The sequence below is a fragment of the Microcaecilia unicolor genome, chromosome 6 (genome assembly GCF_901765095.1).
Source record: "Microcaecilia unicolor chromosome 6, aMicUni1.1, whole genome shotgun sequence".
In the NCBI taxonomy this organism is placed as follows: domain Eukaryota; kingdom Metazoa; phylum Chordata; class Amphibia; order Gymnophiona; family Siphonopidae; genus Microcaecilia; species Microcaecilia unicolor.
In genome coordinates this window covers 53,736,089-53,762,001 of record NC_044036.1, presented here as the reverse complement: position 1 = coordinate 53,762,001, position 25,913 = coordinate 53,736,089, and the positions used below count along the sequence as shown (strand labels likewise).

The 25,913-nt window shown below is 40.5% G+C and overlaps 1 protein-coding gene across 1 annotated transcript in view; it reads left to right on the top strand.

The window, feature by feature from the left end:
• PIGK (phosphatidylinositol glycan anchor biosynthesis class K) overlaps positions 1–25,913 on the top strand; it is a 274,884-nt gene that overhangs the window by 23,981 nt on the left and 224,990 nt on the right. The window contains exons 4-8 of the mRNA XM_030206903.1: positions 1,448–1,583; positions 4,512–4,623; positions 11,635–11,731; positions 14,365–14,482; positions 25,698–25,808. Coding sequence (XP_030062763.1) covers positions 1,448–1,583; positions 4,512–4,623; positions 11,635–11,731; positions 14,365–14,482; positions 25,698–25,808 — 574 coding nt within the window. The remainder of the gene's footprint in view (positions 1–1,447; positions 1,584–4,511; positions 4,624–11,634; positions 11,732–14,364; positions 14,483–25,697; positions 25,809–25,913) is intronic.

Below are 25,913 nucleotides of genomic sequence, written 5' to 3'. Positions count from 1 at the left end.
GAAAGCCTACCATGAGTGGGAAAGCGCGGGGTACAAATGTAACAAAAAAATAAAAAATAGTAGGTAACAAATTAAAAGAAAAAAAGTTCTTCATAAAACCAAAAGGGCAGGGCAGCAAAAGGAGAAGAGAGAGAGTGAATAGAATGAACGTAATTCTGTCCACTGCACTAACAGTCCATTGAGGCACCCAGAAAGGCCTGGAGAAAAAAGGTGAGTCTTTAGCATTGCTCTAAATTTCTCATAGGAAAATTCTGATTGAGAGATTCTGCAAAGAATTCCATGAAAGAGGCGCTGTCCAGAAAAATGCAGAATGTCTCATAGCAGCCAGATGAGAACAGAAAACTGGGGGAATAACAAGACAATGCTCCAATGAGGAACATATAGCTTGAGAGGGTGTATATGGGGGAAATCAAGGAAGTGAGAGAAGACGGGGATTTGGAATGGAGGACTTTATGGGTTAATGTCAAAATCTTGAATTGTATACTATAAGTGATAGGCAGCCAGTGATGACGGATGAAAAGTGGAGTGACATGGTTGCGGAATCGGGTGTGTGTGAGAAGTCTGGTATTTTACTGGAGGTGTTTTTTTTTTGTTAAAGCTTCCAAAGGAATTATCTAACATTTTATTGTGGCATTATTGGCTGTTATATGCCAAAATATAAGAACTTAACCATGGGTGGTTGAAACAAGAAATTGAGGTTTGTCAGATTTGGACTTCTAGGGTACTTTTATAAGAGATTTCAGTAGGTAAACTTTTATATAACCAGTTAGTGCCTGACCAAAATGCTTCCAGTGACATAACAATACATACATAATTAAATGAAATCACAATCACAGGCTGCTACTACTACTACTATTTAGCATTTCTATAGCGCTACAAGACATATGCAGCGCTGCCCAGAAACAAATTTCAAGGGCATGTAGCTTCCTTTAATAATGATTAATGTGGCTAGATCACGCTATTCCTGCTTATTGGTTCCAAAAGTGTGTGCATTTTAAAAGCCATGTTGAAAAGTGGGCATGGGAGGTTGAGGTAGGGTGGGGGTGACGGTACTTGTGAGAAAGCAGGTGCAAAGTCGTTGGTTACGTTTTTGATGGTGCTGAATTTTCAAAGGGAAACAATACAGGGATCTTCTCATTGACAGTTTGCAGTTTTTCCCATATCTGCAAGATACTTCACAGAGTTTGAAAATTGCCCCCTCCCCCAATGAGTCATACCTTTTTAAAATTTGTTTAATTTGTCTTATTTGGTTTCCTTATTTTTGAAGAATTTCCATTACTTATACATTTCTGAATCTTTCATATTGCTTTATTAAATTGGAATGATATATCAGAAGCAGCAGAAGATTCCTGGATTCCATGAAGACTTCTTGTAATGTAGTTTTTAGTGTGTGTGTTTTTGCACAGTATGTATAGAAAGGTGACAGAAATCTTAACATTTCTTTCAGTCATATTATCCTGATGCTTGCAGATGACATGGCTTGCAACCCTAGGAATCCTAAACCAGCAACAGTGTTCAGTCATAAAAACATGGAACTAAATGTGTATGGGGATGATGTGGAAGTGGATTATAGAGGCTATGAGGTACAGTTTTATTTCACATCTTTTTGTTGATATAAAATACATCTGTTTTTTCTTATTTTCTTTCATTTAGAAAATCTTGGTACATGGTAAATTTCTACTGTTCCCCATTCAATATATTGACACAGCAAACAGATCACAGTCGAAGAGGTAAACAATGTGTAGGTCAAAATTTACAATGCCAATATCACATGACAGCTTGGCCTCTAGCAGTATTACTGTAAGATTACCGCTAGGGGTCACTGTCAGCATTTTGAATCTGTCACTGCCAGGGGCAGGAGCGGCTGGGGATTGCTTCTGCTCTATACCCATTAAACCCCAGGGATTTGTAAAGATAGGCCCAAGGGGCTTTGGAGAAGAGGGAGTCCCTTTGTGGGGGAAGTATGATGGGCAACTTATGGTGTGTGTGTGTGGGGGAGGGGGGGGGGAGCAGAGAGACATTGGGGCAGGGGGAAAACTAATGCCTTGCCTTTTTTAACATGTGGCCCGATGTACTTATTTCCTACCGAAGGGCTACAGTATAAATAATCACTCCTAAACTGTTAGTTGTTTAACACAGAAATTATGGTGTGCTAACCGACATGCTAATGCAATTGTGGTATGAGACATGAGTGAGGCCTACACTTTATGGTTAATGTGCAGAGCAGTTAACCCTACGTCTTGTACAAGTTAGACTTCTATTATATAAGTGGTATATGAAATAAATTGAACATTGAACTGATATGCAATTAACACGTGATAGTGACTTTTATCTCTGTGTTAAGTGCATGGCAGCCCCCCCCTTAACACTATCAGTTAACTGAAAGGTTTTGTAGTTATCACACTAATTATTGCTAGATCCTCTTGACTATTTACCTTAAAATGCTTAACAATGTTGCTTAGATATCTTTTGAAAAATTAGGCTATAACTCCTCTGTCTCTTCAAAGCTAAAGTGTAGCTTGTCATAGAAGATGTAGATTCTTGTACTCTAGTTTTTTTTTTTTTTTGCTGTAGAGCTATTCTTTGAAAGGTTCTGGTGTAAAAAAGAAAATGTAGACCGTGGAACTGTTTTGTGATAGCTGGGTTTGCCACATTTAAAGATTTCCGTTCCCAAAGGTATTGGGTCATAAAGAGAATTTATTCCACCTTTCTACTAAGGTCCCTCTGAGCTAGCACTTAGTGATGTTGTAAGATTTCTAAAGCTATAAATATCAACAGTGTGAGTAAAAGTACACAGTGTGACAGGTGTTCAAATCAATGCAGACATTTGAATCAAGGAAGAATGGAAAATGGGATAAGATTATAGGTGTAGGAGAAGTATACAAGTGTTGTTCCATTTACAAATCTAAAGCAGCTAAAATCAATTTAGCTAGGTAGTAAAATATGATTGCATAACAGTGGGAATGAAAAGCACTAAGGTCTTGAGATGGACAGAAAATCTGTCAACACAGCTGGGTGAAAATTATCTCCAGATTGGGTCTTCAGAGATTTAACCTATAATAAATTAAACAGTGTTACTTATTTCCTGATTCATAAATGCAAGTCAGCACTGCCATTCATATGGCACCTTTTATAATTGCCAGCATGCAACATTTTTTGTGTAGGTTTATATGTAAAGGCTAATATATTAAATTCCTCAGTTTTAATAAGCATGAAAATATGAAATGTTATAACCTGGGCTTCTGGATTCACAAGGTGCTATTGTAAGGGCCATAAAATGTGGCCAATGATGCAAACTTCTGTGGTCCCTATGGAGTCGTAGGTGATTCTGGATTTAGGTGGGTAGAAGGGAAGCAATTGATAAATTCACACTGACTAGGCACAGGCACGTATACCAGTGTTTTCAGTCATTCCTTTGCCGCACTGATTGGTCAGTAGGAGAAGGAGGGGTATTTGTGTTTCAGGCCATACCCTTCTCCCCTCATGTTTTGAGTCATGCTGCAATATGATGTCCTACCTTGTTCAATGTACAAGTCAGGCATACAGTAGCAGAGCAGAAGGACCTAGTCAGAACCAATGCTGCTCTCCTCCCTGCATACAGGTGCCGAGGTATGGCTGAAAATTGGTGGTGAATTGGAAGAAGGTAGCAGGTTATGAGGTGGGGTGAAAATTGTAAATATTGGTGGGAATATTAGAGGATGGGTAAATTGGTGATTTTTTTTTTGTACTAAAGTAACATGATAGGTACATTAATATTTAAATTTATGCAAATATGCTATCAAATGTCCTAAATATTGGCAGCGGAATTTTCTAACTTTTGCCTCATAATCTATCCATGAACTATGACTGGAGATAATTGGGGGGGGGGGGTGGAGATTATAACTGTGGCAAAAACCAAGTCAAATGCTATGTCTATTGCTGCATTGCCCCTACCCTGTGGGACATGCTTCCCATGGAAATCCATTTCAAATCCTCGCTGCCTAAATTTAAAGGTCTATTAAAAACGTGCCCCCCGCCCCGTTTTACAAAGCTGCACGGCAATGCCAACACAGCCCATTCACTTTGAATGCGCTGTTTCAACGTTACTGCACCGGCAGCCACTAGTGCGGCTTTGTAAAAATGCGGGTTGTACAAACAAACATAAATATGTGTGCTGCTCTAGGGGATGTCTGTTTTCCAGCCATTTTCCCAAGAGTTCTGCTACAGGCACAGAATGGGAGAGTGCATTTATAAATGGGCTCTTTATTTTCACTACTTCTCTCTCTTAAGCAGAAGCTGCCAATGGTTCAAAATTATGTTGTAGTTTTTGTGCAGTGGAAAAATGTATTGGATAGTGCTTAAGTTGACAAGGTTAGGATTTAAGCTAACTGTATTCAAGTCACTAGAACTGAACAGTTACTGAGGCATGCAATTACTGTATCAGTCTGCACTGAAATTTCAGCAACTTAAGGTAGGATCTAATATTATCCCGAGATAGCTGTATGGATTCTGATCTTGTTCCATGCTTCTAGGTTACTGTGGAAAACTTTTTGCGAGTATTAACTGGCAGACTCCCACCAAGCACTCCTCGATCCAAGCGTCTGCTTTCTGATGACAGGAGCAATATTCTTATTTATATGACAGGTAATTCTGTGATCAGATGTGTTTCTATGATGATCAAATACTTGCTGTAAAACTCCAAACTAGTATCTTGAGAGTTCTGAACCTGCCTTGTTCTAGTTCTACACTGTAGAGAGAGACACTGAGCTGGAAGAGCCGCTTCCCTAGCTGAGCAAGTAGGAGAAGTCTGTTTTACTCTGGTATCCTGTCAGCTGCCTTCACATGGTGGTCTGTGTTCAATACATTTATTAGTCATTCCCTCCCTAAAATTAGATTTGAAGTGACTTTTATTACATGTAAGAAACTGGCACATTGACCGGGATATTACAGACAGACAAGGAAACAAGAGGCCCTTGTATTAAAGCTTAGTGTGAGCTAAGTGCCATGTGGCCCATAAGTATAAAATGGGCTGTGTCATATTTAGGTCACACTATTGTTTGTTAGTGTGTGCTAAGCTTTAGTAAAAGGCCTCTAAAGTTAAACATTAATATTTTTCAAAATAAAAAACTTTTAAGCATACAACAGAAATCAAAATATGAAGTGGTCTGTCTAATTTTCAAAGAAAGACCATTCCAAAGTTTAATGGCTTGAAACTTGAAGTTTAGCAGAAAAGAGCCTTTCCTAAACAATAAACAATTAATGTGCAGTATTGGGAAGAGTAAATTGTAATTTGGGGGGCTCTTTTACTAAGGCGCGTAGGTGCCTACACGCATCCAACGTGCACTAATTTGGAACTACCACCCGGTTACTGCATGCCTCGGGCGGTAATTCTATTTTTTGTATGTGCCTGATACATGCGGTAGAAAATATATTTTATTTTCTACTGCGTGGCGCTAAACGGACAGTAGTCAGCAGTATACGTGCTCTGACGATTACCACCTGGTTAACGTGTGAGACCTTTCCGCTAAGTCAATGGGTGGCCCAAAATGGATGTACTCCAGTTTAAAAATCACTGACCACCGTGAGCTGAATATTGGCCTCCATGCTTTAATGGTCAGCCTGTATGAGACATGTAAAAAATTAGAAAAGGGATGAAGAAACCTAGTTTACACATTTGGCCTATTAAAATTTGTCACGAAACGCCTAGTACCCGCCTGAGGGTTAACCCTGCGGCCACCTGGAGGTTCTGTCCCCAACACTGTTCTGGCCCTCCACCTGGGCACATGCTCTGTACTACTACCCTCCTCCCACCAACTGGGACCCGCTTGCCTCTGGGTTAGGGGATAGTCTTCCACTATAGCCCAGGGGTTCCACAGCTCCCAGAAAGCACACACAGACCCAGAAACACAAACCAGGATTCGTAGTCAGTCCAGGAACACAGAGTTAATAAACTAAAAAAAGGTTTATTGTCACAGAACTTGAACAGTGAACAGAAAAAGGTGAACACAGCAAACAATAACAGGTAACTGAATACGGATCAGTTATAAAACTATCTAAACATTTGTTTACTACCTAGGTAGTACCCGGGGAGTTCAGGAAATGTACAGGTAAATAAAATCTAACTGTGCTCTGATCATGACTGAATAGATGAATGGGCTGGATGTGTAAATTTTAAGGGGCTTCGACTTTAGCTTCAGAAGTTTTAGTACAAGAAGAGTGGTGGGCAGACTTCTATGGTCAGTGCCCTGAGAAAGGCAAGGACAAATCAAACTCAGGTATACAAATAAATATCACATACCATGTAAATGAGTTTATCTTGTTGGGCAGACTGAATGGACCGTTCAGGTCTTTATCTGCCGTCATTTACTATGTTACTCTTTGGGGTTCTACATGGAATGTTGCTACTAATTGGGATTCCAGAATCTTGTAACTCTTTAGGATTCCAGAATCTTCAGAACTTTTAGTACAAGAACAGTGCTGGGCAGACTTCTACGGTCTGTGCCCTGAGAATGGCAAGGACAGATCAAACTCGGGTATACATATAAAATATCACATACCATGTAAAATGAGTTTATCTTGTTGGGCAGACTGGATGGACCATTCAGGTCTTTATCTGCTGTCATTTACTATGTATGTTACTATGTTAGTCACAGGGCCTCAGTAAAGAGATTTTGGCATCCAGTGTTATAAATAGTGTGCAGCCTGTGTAAATCCTAATTGGTGCTAATTAACCTCAATAATTGGTTGTTAGTGTCCAGTTATTGATGGTTAACAGCCCATTATATGATTAATTTGCACGCGCATCTTTCACATTGCCTTAGCCTAGAACACACTAAATTCTTGGCTGTGGCAATGTGTGAAAAATTCCAAGGGCTCATTTGCATCTCTTAGCTAAATTTTGTAGAAATGGACTCAAACCTATGCTGCAACTTCTGGAAGCAAAAGAAAGCTGCTTCAAAGATTAATACAGGCAAAATCCCCACTGTGGAATTTCTATAACCAAAGTGCTGAATTTAATAACTGGGCCAACACTTTTGGCAGAATTTGCTTGTTCTGTTTTACCCTAGTAGACACTGCTTATAAAGAAACCCTTTGGGAAATAATGTTCAATTTCGAGTTGCTCAGACAAAGAGGCGTTATAAGAATTTTGCACTTATTCATTGCCTGAATCATAAATCTGGCCCTAAAGGTTGTATCATTAGTTAAACAATTTTGCATAAAAGAAAATGAATTTCTTCTGATAATTCCTTTATACTTATAGCTGCAAAGGTTGTAGATACATAGTAGGCTTCCATTGTGACTCGATGAAAGGCAGAAAAGCTGTTCTTTTATGAATTTTGCTTGATCCTTTTAGCATTGATTTTTATTAGGGCAGTTAAGAATACATTATTTATAGCAGTCTTCATTCAGATTAAAGTTCTACAATGGATTTATTATAATACGTTAGAAAGTGAAGGACCCTGCATGAGCATATAATTGAGTCTTACTAAGGCTGCTAACCTGTTGCAAGTGAATCTCATAAACTTTGGGTCCTCTTTACTGAGCACTTCCTCCATAGACACAAAATGGGAGAAAAGCCTTAGGGGTCCATTTTACTAAAGGGCGTTAAGCCTTTAAGGTATGGTTAGCGTTTTGCAGTATTTTGCCTGTTTGTGCACGCTAACCTCCATGTTACCAATTTTTCAAAAATATTTTTTGGAGGGGGTGTGTTATGGGTGGAGAATGGGGGTTCCTGTGGTGTGTGGGCACCATGCAGTAATGGGAACATCAGCACACAACCTGCAAAAAAAAAAAAAGAGTGCTGCATTAAATCTGTGCCTAGTGCATAGGAAAGTCCCATGTCAAAACACGTTAAAGCTAGATTTTACTGCACTTTAGTAAAAGGGCCCCTTAGTAAGTGGGACCCTTTGCTTTCTAACATTGTTGGATCTGATTAGGATTGCATGATTTAAAATACTATTTAGCCCCATACCAAAATGAGCTGCAAAATACAGTTAGCCGCTAACTAAGCCATGCTCACCACCACAAACATATTTCTCCCCTTTTTTAACAATATCACTGGCTCCCTATCAACTAGCACATTATTTTCAAACTGCTAACACCAGGGGCGTAGCCAGACAGCAGATTTTGGGTGGGCCTAGGCAAGAAGTGGGTGGGCACCAAGTGTTCTCCCCCTCCCACCAAAAAAAGATCTCAGCTGGTAGGAAAGTGCTTCTCTCCACCTTGGCAGTCTGCAGCAGGCATGTGCTGAAAACTGAGCGTGCGCAGTTGCCAGTATCATGGAGAGTAGCATTTTCGTCACCATCAGGGGGAAACTTCAGCTGGTGGAGCTTGGGATCCCCACCAGCTACCGCTAAACATGTGCTACTGTTGGGTGGGCCTGAGCTCTAAATGGGTGGGCCCTAGCCCACCCAGGCCCACCTGTGGCTACGCCACTGGCTAACACTCACCTTCAAAGCCCATAGTTTCGGTCTTCCACAATGTCTTTCTTCCCTCACTATTCCATATTCCCCTACCTGCCTTCTCCGCTTATTGAATGATCATTGTCTGGGCCTACCTGCCCCTAAATTAGGTCGGCTTGAGTCCACTAGTCTCTGTGCATTCTTTTTCACTGCACCCTCCTATTGGAATTCACTCCCTTTTCACATTCAAACTCAACTGTCCTTTAATAACTTTAAAGCAGGGCTAAAGGCCTGTCTTTTCACTCGGACCTTTGACTCAACCTAGTATATAGTTGCTCTGGATTAGATGCTGTTGCTCTATTCCCCTCCTCCCGCTGCCTTCTCCTCCTCCCACTTATCCCTCTCTTCTTGCCTATCCTAGTTCTGCTCCTCTTCTCCCTTTTTCATGTGTGTTAAACTCTTTATATGCATGTCATCCTCTCCTATCAAATATTGTAGTTCCTTTCTTTCTTTTTCTGAAGACTTTGGATCTCTGTAACCTACCTAGATCTGCTAGTTAGGCTTGGTAGTATATCAAACTCCAATAAACTATAAAACTGATATTATTGATTATAATCTTCTCTGATCCTATTGCCATATGATATAAGAATTCTCATACTGATTGAGACCAAAGGTATATGGCAGACAGACAGCATTCCAAAAAGTAGATAGTTTCCCTGCTACTCTCACACCTAGGAATAAGCAGTCACTTTCCTGAGGTGTACCTTAATGGTTTATGGACTTTTTCTCTAGGAAGTTGTGTAGGCATTTTTTAAAAATCCAGCTACACTAACTACCTTTACCACATCATCATCTGAACATAACTACACGTATTTTCTCTTATTAGTTTTAAATGTGTTATTTAGGTAACTTTATGGCATGTCCCTAGTATTTGTTCTTTTTGAAAGAGTAAATAATTGATGTGTGTTTATCCGTTCCACTCCACTCAGTATTTTATAGACTTCTGCTATAACTCCTGAGATCTGTCTTTTCTGTAAGCTGAAAAGCCCTAACCTCTCTAGCCTTCTTCATAGCAGATCATTCATCTCCTTTATTATTTTGGTTGCCCTTCTTTGTACCTTTTCTAATTCTGCTATGTCTGTAGTCTGCATATATCTTTCACACACACTCACACTCTCTATATCTATGTTGACCACGGTAGGGCGGAGTGACACGTACATATAGGCATAGGCATTCCCAGGAACGCAGGTGAGCAGAGTGGAGGCAGACTTGTGATGTACAAAATACACGGGTACATGTTGATTGCATGCACACCTTTACACCTTTTTAGAATCCGGTGTAGACATTCGGTTGGGCATTTGTGTGCTGTTGGGACTGATTCTGAATGCCTGTTTTATAAAGGTCCCAATTATCCTTAAATCCCCAAATATCTTACTACTAAAAATATATTCACTCAATCAAAACAATCTTATTTCTTTTTTTCTCTTATTTTGGGGGAAAAGACCGCAGTGATTTTAACAGCCCGATTATCAAGGCATGTTAACAACCTCACAAAATACCACCATCATTGGTCAAGAGAAAAACCCCCATTTTACCTTTATATATCAACACTCTAATTCAGTACTCTCACTGTTCAGTGTATTATTGACATATTATGGGGGAGATTCTATATATGGCGCCTAAAACATTGGTGCGGAAATCAATGCTAAGTGTATTCTATAAGCGGCGCCTAGATTTAGGTGTGGTATATAGAATACGCGTAGTTGATATCCCAGCACCTAAAACTATGTGCTTCCATTTACACCAACAAAAATGTGGTGTAAATCCTGGTGTGTGGATTTCGGCGCACTAGGCCATATTCTATAACTACGCCTACAACCCCTTTTTGCCTGCGCGCATTAGAAGTTAGGCACACTGAGTTACAGATTGCACGTAACATAGTAGATGACGGCAGAAAAAGACCTGCATGGTCCATCCAGTCTGCCCAACAAGATAACTCATATTTGCTGCTTTTTGTATATACCCTATTTTGATTTGTACCTATGCTCTTCAGGTCACAGACCGTATAAGTCTGCCCAGCACTATCCTCACCACCCCAGCCCTGCCTCCCAACCCTGGCTCTGGCACAGACCGTACAAGTCTGTCCAGCACTATCCCCGCCTCCCAACCACCAGTCCCGCTTCCCACCACCGGCTCTGGCACAGACCGTATAAGTCTGCCTAGCCCTATCCCCGCCTCCCAACCACCAGCCCCGCCTCCCGATCTTGACTAAGCTCCTGAGGATCCATTCCTTCGGCACAGGATTCCTTTATGCTTATCCCACGAGTTGTGCGTGTAAATTCTAATTACCAGTGCTCATTATTGCTTGTTAAGAGTTATCCACGCTGATTAGCTTGTTAAGGCAATTAAGTTATGTTTATTATAGAATACGCTTGGTTTTAAGCACAGATCTCTAGTTGCGCTAAATAGAATCCGGGGGTATATGAATATATACAGCAGACTTGAACTTGTTTAAATTAGCTGTGCAGTGTACATCTCCTGGCACCTGCATTGCCTTAAAAAAAAAATACTTGCCTTTTTGGACTTTTCACATAGGTATTCTGTTACAATTATTTTTGTGGCTAGATTAGCAGCTGCTATTGTGCTTCTAAACGTTCTGTTGATTAACTCCTCCTTTAGGGGTCCTTTTACTAAACTGCGGTAAAAAGTGGTCTGCGGTAGTGCGAGCGCATTTTTTGGGCACCCGCTGGGTCGTTTTTTTTTTTTTACTGCATCTAGTAAAAAGGACCTTTTTTAAAGGGGACGGAAAATGGATGTGCGCTAAAATTGAAACCGGCGTGCGTCCACTTTCAGCCGGAGACCTTTTCGCCAGCCATGGACCTATTAGTAAGATCTCACGCACTACCCACGCAGAAAGCATACAGCGCACACCAACTGCTGTTTACCACCAGGTAAGCGTCCCGCAGTAGAAAATAGAAAATGTTTTCAGCATGCACCAAATTCGGAATTACAGCCCAGGGCAAGCGATAACCAGGCGGTAATGCCAATTTGGTACACGCTGGACACGCATAGGCCCTTACGTGCCTTTGTAAAAGGGTCCTTTAATGTATACAGTAAACATTAGCTTTCATGTTGCTGATCTTTCTAGCTCTTTTTTTTTTTTTTGTTCAGATTTGGTATCTACTGAGTAGATCTATGAAGTGTAATTTTTCTCTGTTATTCTACATGTTGTGTTTCAAACTTTCCTTTTAAGGACATGGGGGAAATGGGTTCCTGAAATTTCAGGATTCTGAGGAAATCACCAATGTGGAACTTGCTGATGCATTTGAACAGATGTGGCAGAAGAGGAGGTAACTAAAATCAATGACTTAAACATCTTTTCATGACATCTTATTTTGTGTTCATGCTTTTGTTAAAATGTTAAGTTATTCAAAAAGAACTTTTCTGATTATTTGCAGTTTTAGAATATCTTAAAATTGCCTTTGCAGAATTTAAATATACTAAATAAAAGCAGATGTAAATTAGTTTGTATGCCAATATTTTTGTTGTGCATTTATTTAATTAACAGCTTTTTAGGTGTCCATTCTTCAACATAACCAGTTAAAAATAAGTATGTGCTCGTTAGATTGTAAGCTCTTTGATAGTAATAGTACTTTTAAAAAGTAATGCTATATGGGATTTAAGGAACAAAGAAAACCAGCAGTGACAACCAGCAGTGACACCATTTTACAGTGTGTGGATTTATGGACGTATACAGTTACAATCCTTTTCAAGTGTTATTGGGGTACCTGACACTTAGCATAAATTCTAAAAGGAATAGATCTCTGGTAATACCTACCTTAGTGAATGAAGTGTCAGAAGCAAATGTGTTCCCTCTTATCCTTAGATCCAAGCTCACTATGCCCTAAATAATAGAAAGAACTAACTCCACAACCAAGTATTATAAAAATAGTGTGCATTTATTTACAGTAGCAGTAAGGATAATGTGCAAAGAAGGCAAGAATAAAGACACGGGAAGACTTATCATAGAAACAGCTCAGAATAAACCCACCAAAATCCCTAAGCTAGACTCCTAAGAATCACACTGAGCCCTCAGCACTTATACAGAAGTACATGGCACACAGACAACTTGATGCAGACTTCTAGCCAGTGGTAGCGCGTTCCTCAGATGTTCAGTCAGCTTTAGCGCAGGTCTGTTCCTTGGATGGAATGTCATCACAGCTGCCTTTTGGCTCGGATAAGAGCCCCTTTTTATTTAGAAATCATGGGCTGCAGCTGTACTAATGACTTACGTTCTGGCCTTGGAGATGATGCATACATAACATTGTTATCCCCATTATTATGAGTTCAGGGCCCCCAACATTGTCTCACTAACTCTACTTTGATGGAAGTCACCTTGTCAAGAAGCTGGGGTTTCATAAACAATGTGCAATGTTCCAGCCACAGTCTGTATCTTAAGGTCAGGTTGATAATTCCGGATAGTGACGTGTATTATAATCCCATATATCTTTGCTATATAGGAGCACATAAAAGGCTAGATTCTATATATGGTGCCTGAAAAATCCGCATGGAAAAAAATATGCCTAGGTGTATTCTGTAAAGTACACCTAAAGTTTATAGAATGGGCTTAAATTTCTGCATGGTATATAGAATACGCTGAGCACCTCGCCACATGACCAAATTTGGTCATGGCCATTTATGCCATGTTTTACTTGGCATAAATCCTGATGCCTAAATTAGGCATAGAATGGGTGTATTCTATAACAACATGCATAGATTTTAAAAAACACCCATGCCCCCGCTCATGGCCATATCCCCTTTTCAACTATGTAACTTAGAATTTAGGTGCAGAATACAGTTAGCGAGATGTGGACATAAATCTTATTGGCAGTTAGATGTTAACAAGTAATCAGCACTAAGTGTGGATTAGCTAGTTAACCAATTAAGTTATGCGCATTGTTATAGAATACACTTCGACTTCTGTGAGGAAATTAAGGTGCCATATATAGAATCCTGGCGATTAAGGCACCATATATAGAATCCAGGGGATAGTGCTTTATAGTGCTTGTTTTGCTCCCACATATCAAACTGCCTGTGGAAACAGCAGGACTTCGCCCTTCCCTCCAGCTGTTGACATCATCCCTTTAGAGATGAACTTGGAAACGGGTCACATTTATGTCTCCTACCATCCTTGGTGTAATAGAGAGCTTGCTGTAGCCTCCCCAGCCAAATTGAGAGAGCTTACCAATGAATCAAGAGAAAGATATCCTCTAATCTAAAAAAAAAAAACATTAATAAAATGTTGTACCCTATACCGAGAAGGTGCATATTATCATGTCTGTACATCTCTGATAAATTTGCAGATGCCCACTGACAGCACACCTTCTTGCCTCTTATGTGTAATATCAGTAAGTCAACCTGCCAGTCTATTTTCTTCAAACTCTGTTCCAATGCTTCAGTGGACCCCATTTCTGTTTAAATATAAGTAAGACCATATTATAAGGTCTTTTAAACAAGTTTTAGTCTGAGAAAACTATGTATAAGAAAACTTGTTGATGTCATTGCATATGTGTGTGACTCATACTGTTATGCAGAATATTGTGAAGGTTTTGTTTTTTTTTAAACACTTTTCAGAGGATGATGGAACCTTTAAGTTTGGAAAAATTGCAGTAGTTAGAGTACAGAGTATAAAATATTCAGGAATGTAGGTGATTACAATTTTATTTGGCTATCAAATAACACTCTTCATAAAGCTTCAGTTGAGCAGATGAAGCATACTTTGCAAATGGCACTGCTAATAAAAAGCCCCTTAAAGGGCACAATTACTTTATATCTCAAGAGGTGTGAGTCAGAAGATAGGGAATGATTCACAACTCTAAATGGTGTTCTAAGCAAATAAATGTTTGTGGTAAAACTACAAATTGTATGAGTGAGAGTCCATATCGAAAGAATATTTGCACAGGGCACTCTTTCTTTCTTGTAGATATAATGAATTGCTGTTTATCATTGATACTTGTCAAGGAGCATCTATGTATGAACGATTTTATTCTCCAAATATTATGGCTCTTGCCAGTAGCCAAGTTGGTGAAGACTCCCTTTCAGTAAGTGCATTACTAAGATTTAATCACTAGTAGGATATACTGTAGAATAGTATCACTTTACCATGATCTTTTAATGAGCTAGTTTTGCATGAAAGATGTATCTCAAGACCATGCTATAATAACTAAGGGGGCAACTTTCCAAATGGGCTCTGGGAGTAAAAAGGAGATGCCCTTGGGGTGTGTGTGTGTGTGGGGGGGGTTATATGAGCTATGAGTGGGAGTTTTATCTTGTGTCTACAAAGTGTACAATTAAAAACATTCCCTGTGACAACAGCTGTCACAGAATTTTCTAAGGGAAACAGAAGTTTCACTATGAAAATTAGCTATCAGGCCTGTGACTACTTGTAGGCTTGCAAGCGTTATGAACTCTCTGAAAATTATGCCCCTAAATACAAGTCTCAAAATATGAATACATGTCAAAATGTATTAAAATAGGAATTGCTAGTAGTCATATGGAAGACATTGATGAGCTTAGCTCTAGAAGTAACTGTACATATAGATTAGTCTGTGATATAGAGAATCTTATCTGTCTTGAAGAGGATGGGGACAATTACATGTGAACATATTTAAACTTGATGTTGAGTCTAGTAGGTTTCTTTGGACCTTTGTTGAATCTTCCAATGTATATTTTACATCTTCAGAATATCCAATGTAGATTTCACCAAATTTAAAAGGTCTGCTTCACATTTTTTCAGATTTTTGTAGATTCGCTTTGAATGTTGCCTAATTTTGCTAGAGGAAAATTGGACAGTTTCTAGTCAGAACTAGGAAAAATGCAAATTCCTTTCTTTAGTATTGGATTTATTGTATATCATTTATTTATTTGCTATACCGCTTCCTTTGTGCCTGAGACGAGGCAGTTTACATACATAATTAAAATGTTAATTAAAAACTAATAAAACCTAAAAGAATGCATTCAGTTGATAGGACAGAAATCTACACATGCACTCTGTACTACTCATATCCAAGAGCATTCGCACAAATATTAAAAAGTCTTCTAGGAATTGTCACCGATCACCCCCAAATCCATTGTTCCAAAGACAGGGTTATTAATTATCAAATGGCAGTTTAAATAAGTAGGTCTTCAACGCTGTCCAAAATGAAGTGTAAGAAGTTTCTAACCTAAGATATTGGGGCAGTGAATTCCGTAATGCTGGAGTCCAAAAAAGAAAGCACAGGATCTTTTAGACTGACATTTTGCCTTTGAAGGGTGAGGTAAAACAAGTCTGTTATCAGTCAGTGAACATAATGTATGTTGAAGGGTATATGGGATGATCAAGGATTCTAAATCATCAGGCTTCTTCTTATAGAAAATGTTATGTGTAAGAGTCAAAATATTACATTTAATCCTAAAATCTATTGGTAGCCAGTATAATTGTTTCAACAATGGTGTAAATAAGATCTCACTGTGTAGCTACTACTACTATTACTACTTATCATTTCTATAGCGCTGCTGGATGTACACAGCATTGTACACTTGAACATTAAGAGACAGTCCCTGCTCGAAAGAGCTTACAATCTAATCAGTACAGGCAAACAGGACAAATAAGAGATAGGGGAATTACTAAGGTGGGAATGATAAAACAGACATGGGTACAGTACAAGTGAATAGGGTTAGGAGTTAAAAGAAGCATCAAAAAGGTGGGCTTTTAGCCTAGATTTGAAGATGGCCAGAGATGAAGCTTGACGTACTGGCTTGGGAAGTCTATTCCAGGTATTATGGTGCAGTAAGATAAAAGTGAAACGGGACTTGATATATACTGCCTTTCTGTGGTTTTTACAACAACATTCAAAGTGGTTTACATATTGTATACAAGTACTTACTTGTACCTGGGGCAGTGGAGGATTAAGTGACAAGGAGTCACAAGGAGCTGCAGTGGGAATCTAGCCCAGTTCCCCAGGATCAAAGTTCGCTGCACTAACCATTAGGCTACTCGGAGTCAGGAGTTGGCAATGGAGGAGAAGGGTATAGATAAGAGAGATTTACCCAATGAATGGAGTTCCCGGGGAGGAGTGTAGGGAGAGATAAGAGTGGAGAGGTACTGAGGAGCTGAAGAGTGAATGCACTTGTAAGTCAATAAGAGGAGTTTGAACTGTATGCGGAAATGGATAAGAAGCCAATGAAGTGACTTGAGGAGAGGGCTAATATGAGCATAGTGACACTAGCAGAATATAATTCGTGCAGGAGAATTTTGAACAGATTGAAGGGGAGAGAGATGGATTAGTGGGAGACCTGTGAGAAGCAAGTTGCAATAGTCTAAGTGAGAGGTGACAAGGATTTTGGTAGTATGCTCAGAAAGGAAAGAACAAATTTTGGTGATATTATTGAGAGAGAAACGACAACTCTACATAAGATTCTGGTGGCAGTATTCTGGAGAGTTTGTAAATGTTTTAAATTCATTTTAGTGAGACCTGCATATACTATATTACAGTAATCATAGCGCAAGTTTATATAATCATAGAATAAAGAGTGAAGAGAGTTATGTCCAGGTAATTACAGATAGCTATGAGTTTATGTAAAAAGGAAATTTTCTATGTATAGCAGAAAGAGCTGAATCTAATATAACACCCAGGAACTTAAAAGAAGACACAATTAACCTGTTAAAAAGAATGTGAATACGTGATGGAAGAGATGCTGACATGGTAATCCAGGTGGCAACAGTTTTATGTGGATTCAATATCAACCAACCAGTTTTCCTGAAGCCATGATGCAACATCTGTCAAAGCATGTCTGAAGCAGCTGTAAATCAATTGATGTAGCCTTAGTAAAGTGTATAAGAAGAAGAAAATCATCTGCGTATAAGTAAGAACTGATGCCATGAGATTGAATTAGAAGTGCCACTGGGTTTACAATACCAGACTCTGGGGCACTCCGCAGGGAAGTAAATGAAAAGATGATGTGGAAGAGCTCTGTATCACCCAAAACGTCTGCTGGGTCTAAAAGGACTGGAACCAGTTCAAGACTGTACCTGAAATCCCAAGAGAACTAAGGCGACCTAACAGAAGATGATGATTAATAAGACCATATGCCATTGATAGGTCCAAAGACACTACCAGAGCAATCACCTGCTTCAAGATGAGTCTGACGTTGATGATGGGCAAAATGGTAGAGACTATTATAAAGAACAAAATTACGGAGCATATTCAAAAGCATGGATTAATGAGACAAAGTCAACATGGATTTAATGAAGGGAAATCTTGCCTCACCAATCTACTACATTTCTTTGGAGGGGTGAACAAACATGTGGATAAAGGTGAGCCGGTTGATATTGTGTATCTGGATTTTCAGAAGGCGTTTGACAAAGTACCTCATGAAAGACTCCAGAGGAAATTGGAGAGTCATGGGATAGGAAGTAGTGTTTTATTGTGGATTAAAAACTGCTTAAAAGATAGAAAACAGAGAGTAGGGTTAAATGGTCAGTATTCTCAATGAAGAAGGGTAGTTAGTGGGGTTCCCCAGGGGTCTGTGCTGGGACCACTGCTTTTTAACATATTTATAAATGACCTAGAGATGGGAGTAACTAGTAAGGTAATTAAATTTGCTGATAACAGAAAGTTATTCAAAGTCATTAAATCGCGGGAGGATTGTGAAAAATTACAAGAGGACCTCACGAGACTGGGAGACTGGGCGTCTAAATGGCAGATGACATTTAATGTGAGCAAGTGCAAAGTGATGCATGTGGGAAAGAGGAACCCAAATTATAGTTATGTTATGCAAGGCTCCACGTTAGGAGTCAGACCAAGAAAGGGATCTAGTTGTCGTTGTTGATGATACGTTGAAACCTTCTGCTCAGTTTGCTACTGTGGCTAAGAAAGCAAATAGAATGTTAGGTATTATTAGGAAAGGAATGGAAAACAAAAATGAGGGCATTATAATGCCTTTGTATCGCTCCATGGTGCAACCGCACCTCAAATATTGTGTTCAATTCTGGTCACTGCATCTCAAAAAAGATATAGTGGAATTAGAAAAGGTGCAGAGAAGGATGACGAAAATGATAAAGGGGATGGGACGACTTCCCTATGAGGAAAGGCTAAAGCGGCTAGGGCTCTTCAGCTTGGAGGAAAGGCGGCTGAGGGGAGATATGATAGAGGTCTGTAAAATAATGAGTTGAGTTGAACGGGTAGATGTGAAGCGTCTGTTTACGCTTTCCAAAAATACTAGGACTAGGGGGCATGCAATGAAGCTACAATGTAGTAAATTTTAAACGAATCAGAGAAAAAGTTTCTTCACTCAACGTGTAGCTTCCTAAAGAAAAAGTCCATAGACCATTATTAAATGGACTTGGTGAAAATCCACTATTTCTGGGATAAGCAATATAGAATGTTTTGTACTTTTTTGGGATCTTGCCAGGTATTTGTGACCTGGATTGGCCACTGTTGGAAACAGGATGCTGGGCTTGATGGACCTTTGGTCTTTCCGAGTATGGCAATAATTATGTACTTATGACTGTGCAACTAACTCAAAAGTCCCGCAAGAACAGTTTCTGTACCCTGCCCTAAAACCCAACTGACAAGGATGAAGGGCACACATACCGATTCTGCATGTACCTGTAGTTGAGAAAAGACTACGGATTCAATAATTTTGGAAAAAAATGATGTATTTGAGACGGGATGATAATTCTTTGCTTGTACTGGGTCCAAATCAGATTTCTTAAGAATTGGTCTAATAGTATTTTTTAATTCATAAGGAACTGTGCCAAGCCTCAAGCTTGATATTGTCAATTGTCCATTGGGCCCTGTATGGGAATGCTCCGGAATATTATGTGAAGACTTTGCAAGTATATTGCCCCAGGAAGGCATTGTGGTCTCAGACTGCTATGTGATTGAATGTGGAAGTTATGGGTGAGGTTCATTATGTATGTACACAACCATCAGCTTTCTCGGTGGCTGGTCCACTGAGCTGGAATAGGTTTATCAGGACACTTTCATTTGTGCAGAGATAAGGTACAGTTGAAAAAATTATTAAAAATGGCACTTTTTGTGGAAGCCTTCCTTTGAAGGAGGCTAATTTATGCTGCTATAGTTCTGTAATGCTGTTTGTATTTTCTAAGATGGGATGTGTGTGGTTATATTTTTGTATTTGTGAGTTTATTAATTATGTATGTTTTATTGTAAACCGTTTAGGTTTAAGTGGAGTAAAAAAGTCCTATATAATAATTCTCACCGCCAACGTTCTAATGTGTCTGCCTGTGTCCGTTGCTCCTTCGGAGGTGCTGAGCTAGGCTCCATAGCCATTCTGACGTCATTCACAGCTGATTCCCAGGCAGGGGGAGGAGTAGGGAAACATGCGGAGCAAGTGGCAGGGAGCGGCGCATCAAACAATGACCCACTTCTCCCCTGTCCCCCCTCCAGCCACCCATGTCCTGCGACCCTCCGCTCCCCCTGCCCCCCTGCAGCCACCCATGTCCAGCGACCCTACTCTCCCCCTGCCCCCCTCCAGCCACCCATGTCCAACGACCCTGCTCTCTCACCTGCCCCTCCTTCAGCCACCCAGGTTGTGGAACCAATTCTTTGGGGCAGGCAGGAAAGATCCCTGGTCCTGCCTGCTCGCTGCTGGCGCTGATGCTCCCCCGCTGCCAGATCGCTGTTCAAAATGGTCGCTGATACTTATAAGGGCGGCCTCCAAGACTTCAGCAGAAGTCTCGCGAGTCCGCCATTGGAAGTCTCGGCGGCCATTTTGAACAGCGATCCGGCAGCGGGGGAGCGTTGGCACCAGCAGCGGGCAGGTAGGACCAGGGATCTTTCCTGCCTACCCCGAAGAATTGGTTACACAACCTGGGTGGATGAAGGAGAGGCAGGTGAGACAGCAGGGTTGCAGGACATGGGTGGCTGGAGGGGGGGCAGGGGGAGAGTAGGGTCATTGGACATAGGTGGCTGGAGGGGGGGGGGCAGAGGGAGAGTAGGGTCGCAGGACATGGGTGGCTGGAGGGGGGCAGGGGAGAGGAGGGTCGTTGTTTGATGCGCCGCTCCCTGCCACTTGCTATGCGTGTTTCCCTACTCTTCCCCCTGCCTGGGAATCAGCTATGAGTGACGTCAGCCTGGGTGGCTGGAGGGGGGGCAGGGGAGAGGAGGGTCGCTGGACATGGGTGCTGGAGGGGGGGCAGGAGGAGAGGAGGGTCGCTGGTCATGGGTGGCTGGGGGGGGGGGTGAGGGGGGTCCTGAGACCAGAGAGGTGGGGGTGGAAGGGGGGGCCTCAAACCATAAAGGAAGGGGGAGGGGCACACACTCTCACTCTCTGTCTCTTACATACACTCTCTCTGACACACTCTCTGTCTATCACACTCTCCATCTCTCACACACACTCTCTCTCAAACATACACTCCGAGGAAAACCTTGCTAGCGCCCATTTCATTTCTGACAGAAACGGGCCTTTTTTACTAGTGTTTAAATAAAATAAGTAAATATTCTTTTTAACTTGTATGCCCTCCAGGAACAGAAAAATACCTACTGTACTTGAATGTATACCACTTCATTGGCTTTTAGGTGTGTTATATATTAAGGTATAGTAGTTAAATTTTCCATCCCTCAATGGCTCACAATTTTAAAAAATAAAATAGAGTTGAAGTGGAATTTGAACCTGGGTCCCTTTGTTTTCAGGCCACTGCATTAACCATTAGACTATACCTCAGATCTTAAGGTGGCCAAACAGGTAGAAAAGGCGACGGTGAAAGCTAGAAGGATGCTTTTGTGCATAGGGAGAGGAATGTTCAGTAGGAAAAAGGAGGTGATTATAATCTGGTGAGACCTCATTTAGAATATTGTGTACAATTTCTGGAGACCACACCTTCAAAAAGATATAAATAGGATGGAGTTAGTTCAGAGGGTGGCTACTAAAATGGTCAGTGGTCTTCGTCATAAAGTGTATGGGACAAAGATCTCAATATGTATACTTTAGAAGAAAGGTGGGAGAGAGGAGATATGATGGAGACATTTAAATACCTATGCGGTATAAATGCACAGGAGGTGAGTCTCTTTCAATTGAAAGGAAGTTCTGCAGTGAGGGGACATAGGATGAAGGTGAAAGAGGATAGACTTGGAAGTAACCTGATGAAATACTTCTTCACAGAAAGGGTGGTGAATTCATGAAATGGTTTCCTGTTGGAAGTGGTGGATACAAAAACAAATCTGAATTCAAGAGACTTTGGGACAAGTAGATATGTTTATGTTTATTAAAATTTGCTTAATTGCTTTAGTTATAGCATAAATCACAGCAATCTCTAAGGGAGTGATGGGGAAGATGGCATGGATAGACAGGCTGGATAGGCCATATGGTCTTCATCTGCCTACGTTTTTCTGTGTTTTTATGTTTACTGCTAGAATCTAATTACCTCTTGATTGACTCCCAACATATCCAACAAGGACCTAAGACCAGGCTACCAATACTCCACAAGTGACTCAGGAAGACATTAACATCTATACTTTCCCCGCTCCCCACTTCCTATTTCCATTGGCAGTCTTTGAAGAGGAGTTCAGTAAGAGGAGAGTCTACAGTTTCTCATTGCTTGATTTGATTCTTCAGCTTTAACTCATTGATGTTTGTTAAGAATGTTCCAACTGATACTTGACACATATATTACCTGGAGGAGATTCATGGATGCTGAGACCTCAAAGGGCCTCAGATTCAAGTTTTGCTACACCAGTGTCAGTCTCCTGAGCATTGACAGAAGAAGCTTGACTGAGACACAGGAGGTCATTGGTGTCTAGTTGTCTTCTTTTGAGGTTGTTGTACTCTGAAGTGCAGAGATCTAACCAGTCACAGACTCAGACTACTTCACTAAAGTTCTGTGGGTTGCATCATACTATTGTTTGGGAAAAACTGCTTTGACATTTTTTAGGTGCATTTGAAAACTTTTTTGGATGGCTTTTGGATCAACTTGAGTTGGGTACCTAGGGAATCTGCAGAAAGTGAAGTATATTTATTATTGTATTTTAAGGGGGACCTGAGGGCTTGTTTTGGGTTGAATGTCTCTTCTGTTTTATTGGTGTTCCTTTCTTTTAATTTTTATTGTAAACCTCTTTGATGGATATGAAAAGTGGTATATCAAGTTTCTTAAACTATTAATAGAACAGTAGTTTGGCCAGTTAGTCCTTCATATTATCTTGGGGATTAGAAATCAACTCCCATCTGCAGTAGGCCTACATTTTCTTTATTTCCAAGCAGTCTTCCAAAAAAAAAAAAAAATTAAAAATCCCCAATAAAGATATTTAAATTGAAGTCTAGTTGCCACCCAAAATATATTTGCCTGTTGCCACGTGTTTATTATTCCATTTTCCCTCTATGTTCAAGGCAGCCTTTAGCTAGTGGGTCCCATCTATGAAGACTTGTTGTCCTGCTTGTCCTCAGAGAAAACCAAGTTACTTATTTATTTAGATTTTGCTCACACCTTTTTCAGTATTAGCTCAAGGTGAGTTACATTCAGGTACTGTGGATATTTTTACCTTTAGCAGGTGTTCTCCATGGACAACAGGATGCAGATTCACACATACTTGCCCACTTTTTCCTAGGTGGTATCTTTTGCTGTACTATAAGTTTTATTAAAGAGTGAGAGAAGGCTTCCAATGTAATAGCCATGATCAGGAATTTGTGTGCATGCATGGTAGGGCTTCTCAAAAGCTTCTAGGTAAATCTGAGCTGGGGAAACTTCTCTGTTTTGTCCATTGGATGATGTCATCCCTCTGTGAGGATTTACATCCTGCTGCCCATGGAAAACACCTCCCACAGGTTAAGCAACTTGGTTTATAAGTATGTGTTGGATAAATGGCACATTTAATTTAAGGTAGTCAAAACATTCAGTCTGAACAAAGCACATACTGAACTTTGAAGCAGAATAGTTATTTTAAATGTCACTGGTATCCTGTGAATAGAAGCAGTAGCAGCAGATCATAGTGCTGACTCAACTTATTTGCTCTGTTAATCAAGCATTAAAAATGTAGTCTTCAAAAGATGGTGCAGCACATACAGTGGGGGAAATAAGTATTTGATCCCTTGCTGATTTTGTAAGTTTGCCCACTGACAAAGACATGAGCAGCCCATAATTGAAGGGTAGGTTATTGGTAACAGTGAGAGATAGCACATCACAAATTAAATCCGGAAAATCACATTGTGGAAAGTATATGAATTTATTTGCATTCTGCAGAGGGAAATAAGTATTTAATCCCTCTGGCAAACAAGACCTAATACTTGGTGGCAAAACCCTTGTTGGCAAGCACAGCGGTCAGATGTCTTCTGTAGTTGATGATGAGGTTTGCACACATGTCAGGAGGAATTTTGGTCCACTCCTCTTTGCAGATCATCTCTAATCATTAAGAGTTCTGGGCTGTCGCTTGGCAACTCGCAGCTTCAGCTCCCTCCATAAGTTTTCAATGGGATTAAGGTCTGGTGACTGGCTAGGCCACTCCATGACCCTAATGTGCTTCTTCCTGAGCCACTCCTTTGTTGCCTTGGCTGTATGTTTTGGGTCATTGTCGTGCTGGAAGACCCAGCCACGACCCATTTTTAAGGCCCTGGCGGAGGGAAGGAGGTTGTCACTCAGAATTGTACGGTACATGGCCCCATCCATTCTCCCATTGATGCGGTGAAGTAGTCCTGTGCCCTTAGCAGAGAAACACCCCCAAAACATAACATTTCCACCTCCATGCTTGACAGTGGGGACGGTGTTCTTTGGGTCATAGGCAGCATTTCTCTTCCTCCAAACACGGCGAGTTGAGTTCATGCCAAAGAGCTCAATTTTTGTCTCATCTGACCACAGCACCTTCTCCCAATCACTCTCGGCATCATCCAGGTGTTCACTGGCAAACTTCAGACGGGCCGTCACATGTGCCTTCCGGAGCAGGGGGACCTTGCGGGCACTGCAGGATTGCAATCCGTTATGTCGTAATGTGTTACCAATGGTTTTCGTGGTGACAGTGGTCCCAGCTGCCTTGAGATCATTGACAAGTTCCCCCCTTGTAGTTGTAGGCTGATTTCTAACCTTCCTCATGATCAAGGATACCCCACGAGGTGAGATTTTGCGTGGAGCCCCAGATCTTTGTCGATTGACAGTCATTTTGTACTTCTTCCATTTTCTTACTATGGCACCAACAGTTGTCTCCTTCTCGCCCAGCGTCTTACTGATGGTTTTGTAGCCCATTCCAGCCTTGTGCAGGTGTATGATCTTGTCCCTGACATCCTTAGACAGCTCCTTGCTCTTGGCCATTTTGTAGAGGTTAGAGTCTGACTGATTCACTGAGTCTGTGGACAGGTGTCTTTCATACAGGTGACCATTGCCGACAGCTGTCTGTCATGCAGGTAACGAGTTGATTTGGAGCATCTACCTGGTCTGTAGGGGCCAGATCTCTTACTGGTTGGTGGGGGATCAAATACTTATTTCCCTCTGCAGAATGCAAATAAATTCATATACTTTCCACAATGTGATTTTCCGGATTTAATTTGTGATGTGCTATCTCTCACTGTTACCAATAACCTACCCTTCAATTATGGGCTGCTCATGTCTTTGTCAGTGGGCAAACTTACAAAATCAGCAAGGGATCAAATACTTATTTCCCCCACTGTATAATAAATCCAATTGGTACAGTGTGTCTAATAAATATCTACATTTAGCTTAAGTTACTCAAAATATTATTACATACTGAACAAGCCACATATTGAGCTATGAAACATACTTATTATAAACGGCATGAGAGTCCTGTGATTAGATCCAGCAGCAATAATAGCAGCTCAGCATACTGACATAGCTTATTTATTCTGTTAACCAAGCAGCAGAAATATAGTCACAAAAAGTTAGTGCAGCATATAGAATAAATCCATTGTGCACAGCATGTCTAATAAATTATCCAACTCAGTTGAGTTTTGGTATAGGAGTAACTGCATCAGGGAAAATACCTACAAATAAAATAGTAGCATTTTGGAAATAGAAATGGACTGTGATCCTTAATAGTACATTAATGAATACACCTCTTTAGCCCCCCCTTTTTTTGAGATATGTATTTGATTCTCAAACCATACCTCCCGTAGCGTTCATGCACAGGTCACATAAAAGTAGGTAACCTGAGTATTTGTTTATAAATTAATTGGAAGAATTTCCACTGAGTTACATTTGGGTTGGATAGACTGAAGTGCTCTTGTACATTTTCAGTATAAACTAGGGCTGTTTTCCTTTAGATACTGTAGTGCTTTTTCTTGCACAGTCTTTTATATATGCTTTTTATTTTTCAGCATCAACCTGATCTTGGAATTGGTGTACATCTTATGGATAGATACACATTTTATGTACTGGAATTTTTAGAAGAAGTTTATCCTTCTAGCCAGACCAATATGAATGATCTGGTAAGTAATGTATTTTTGCATGTTTGGATGAAGAAAGCATTTCTTGGTATGGATCTTGAAATATTTAGAGAAGGAGTGTTTTTAACTGATTTACACATGGCTGTT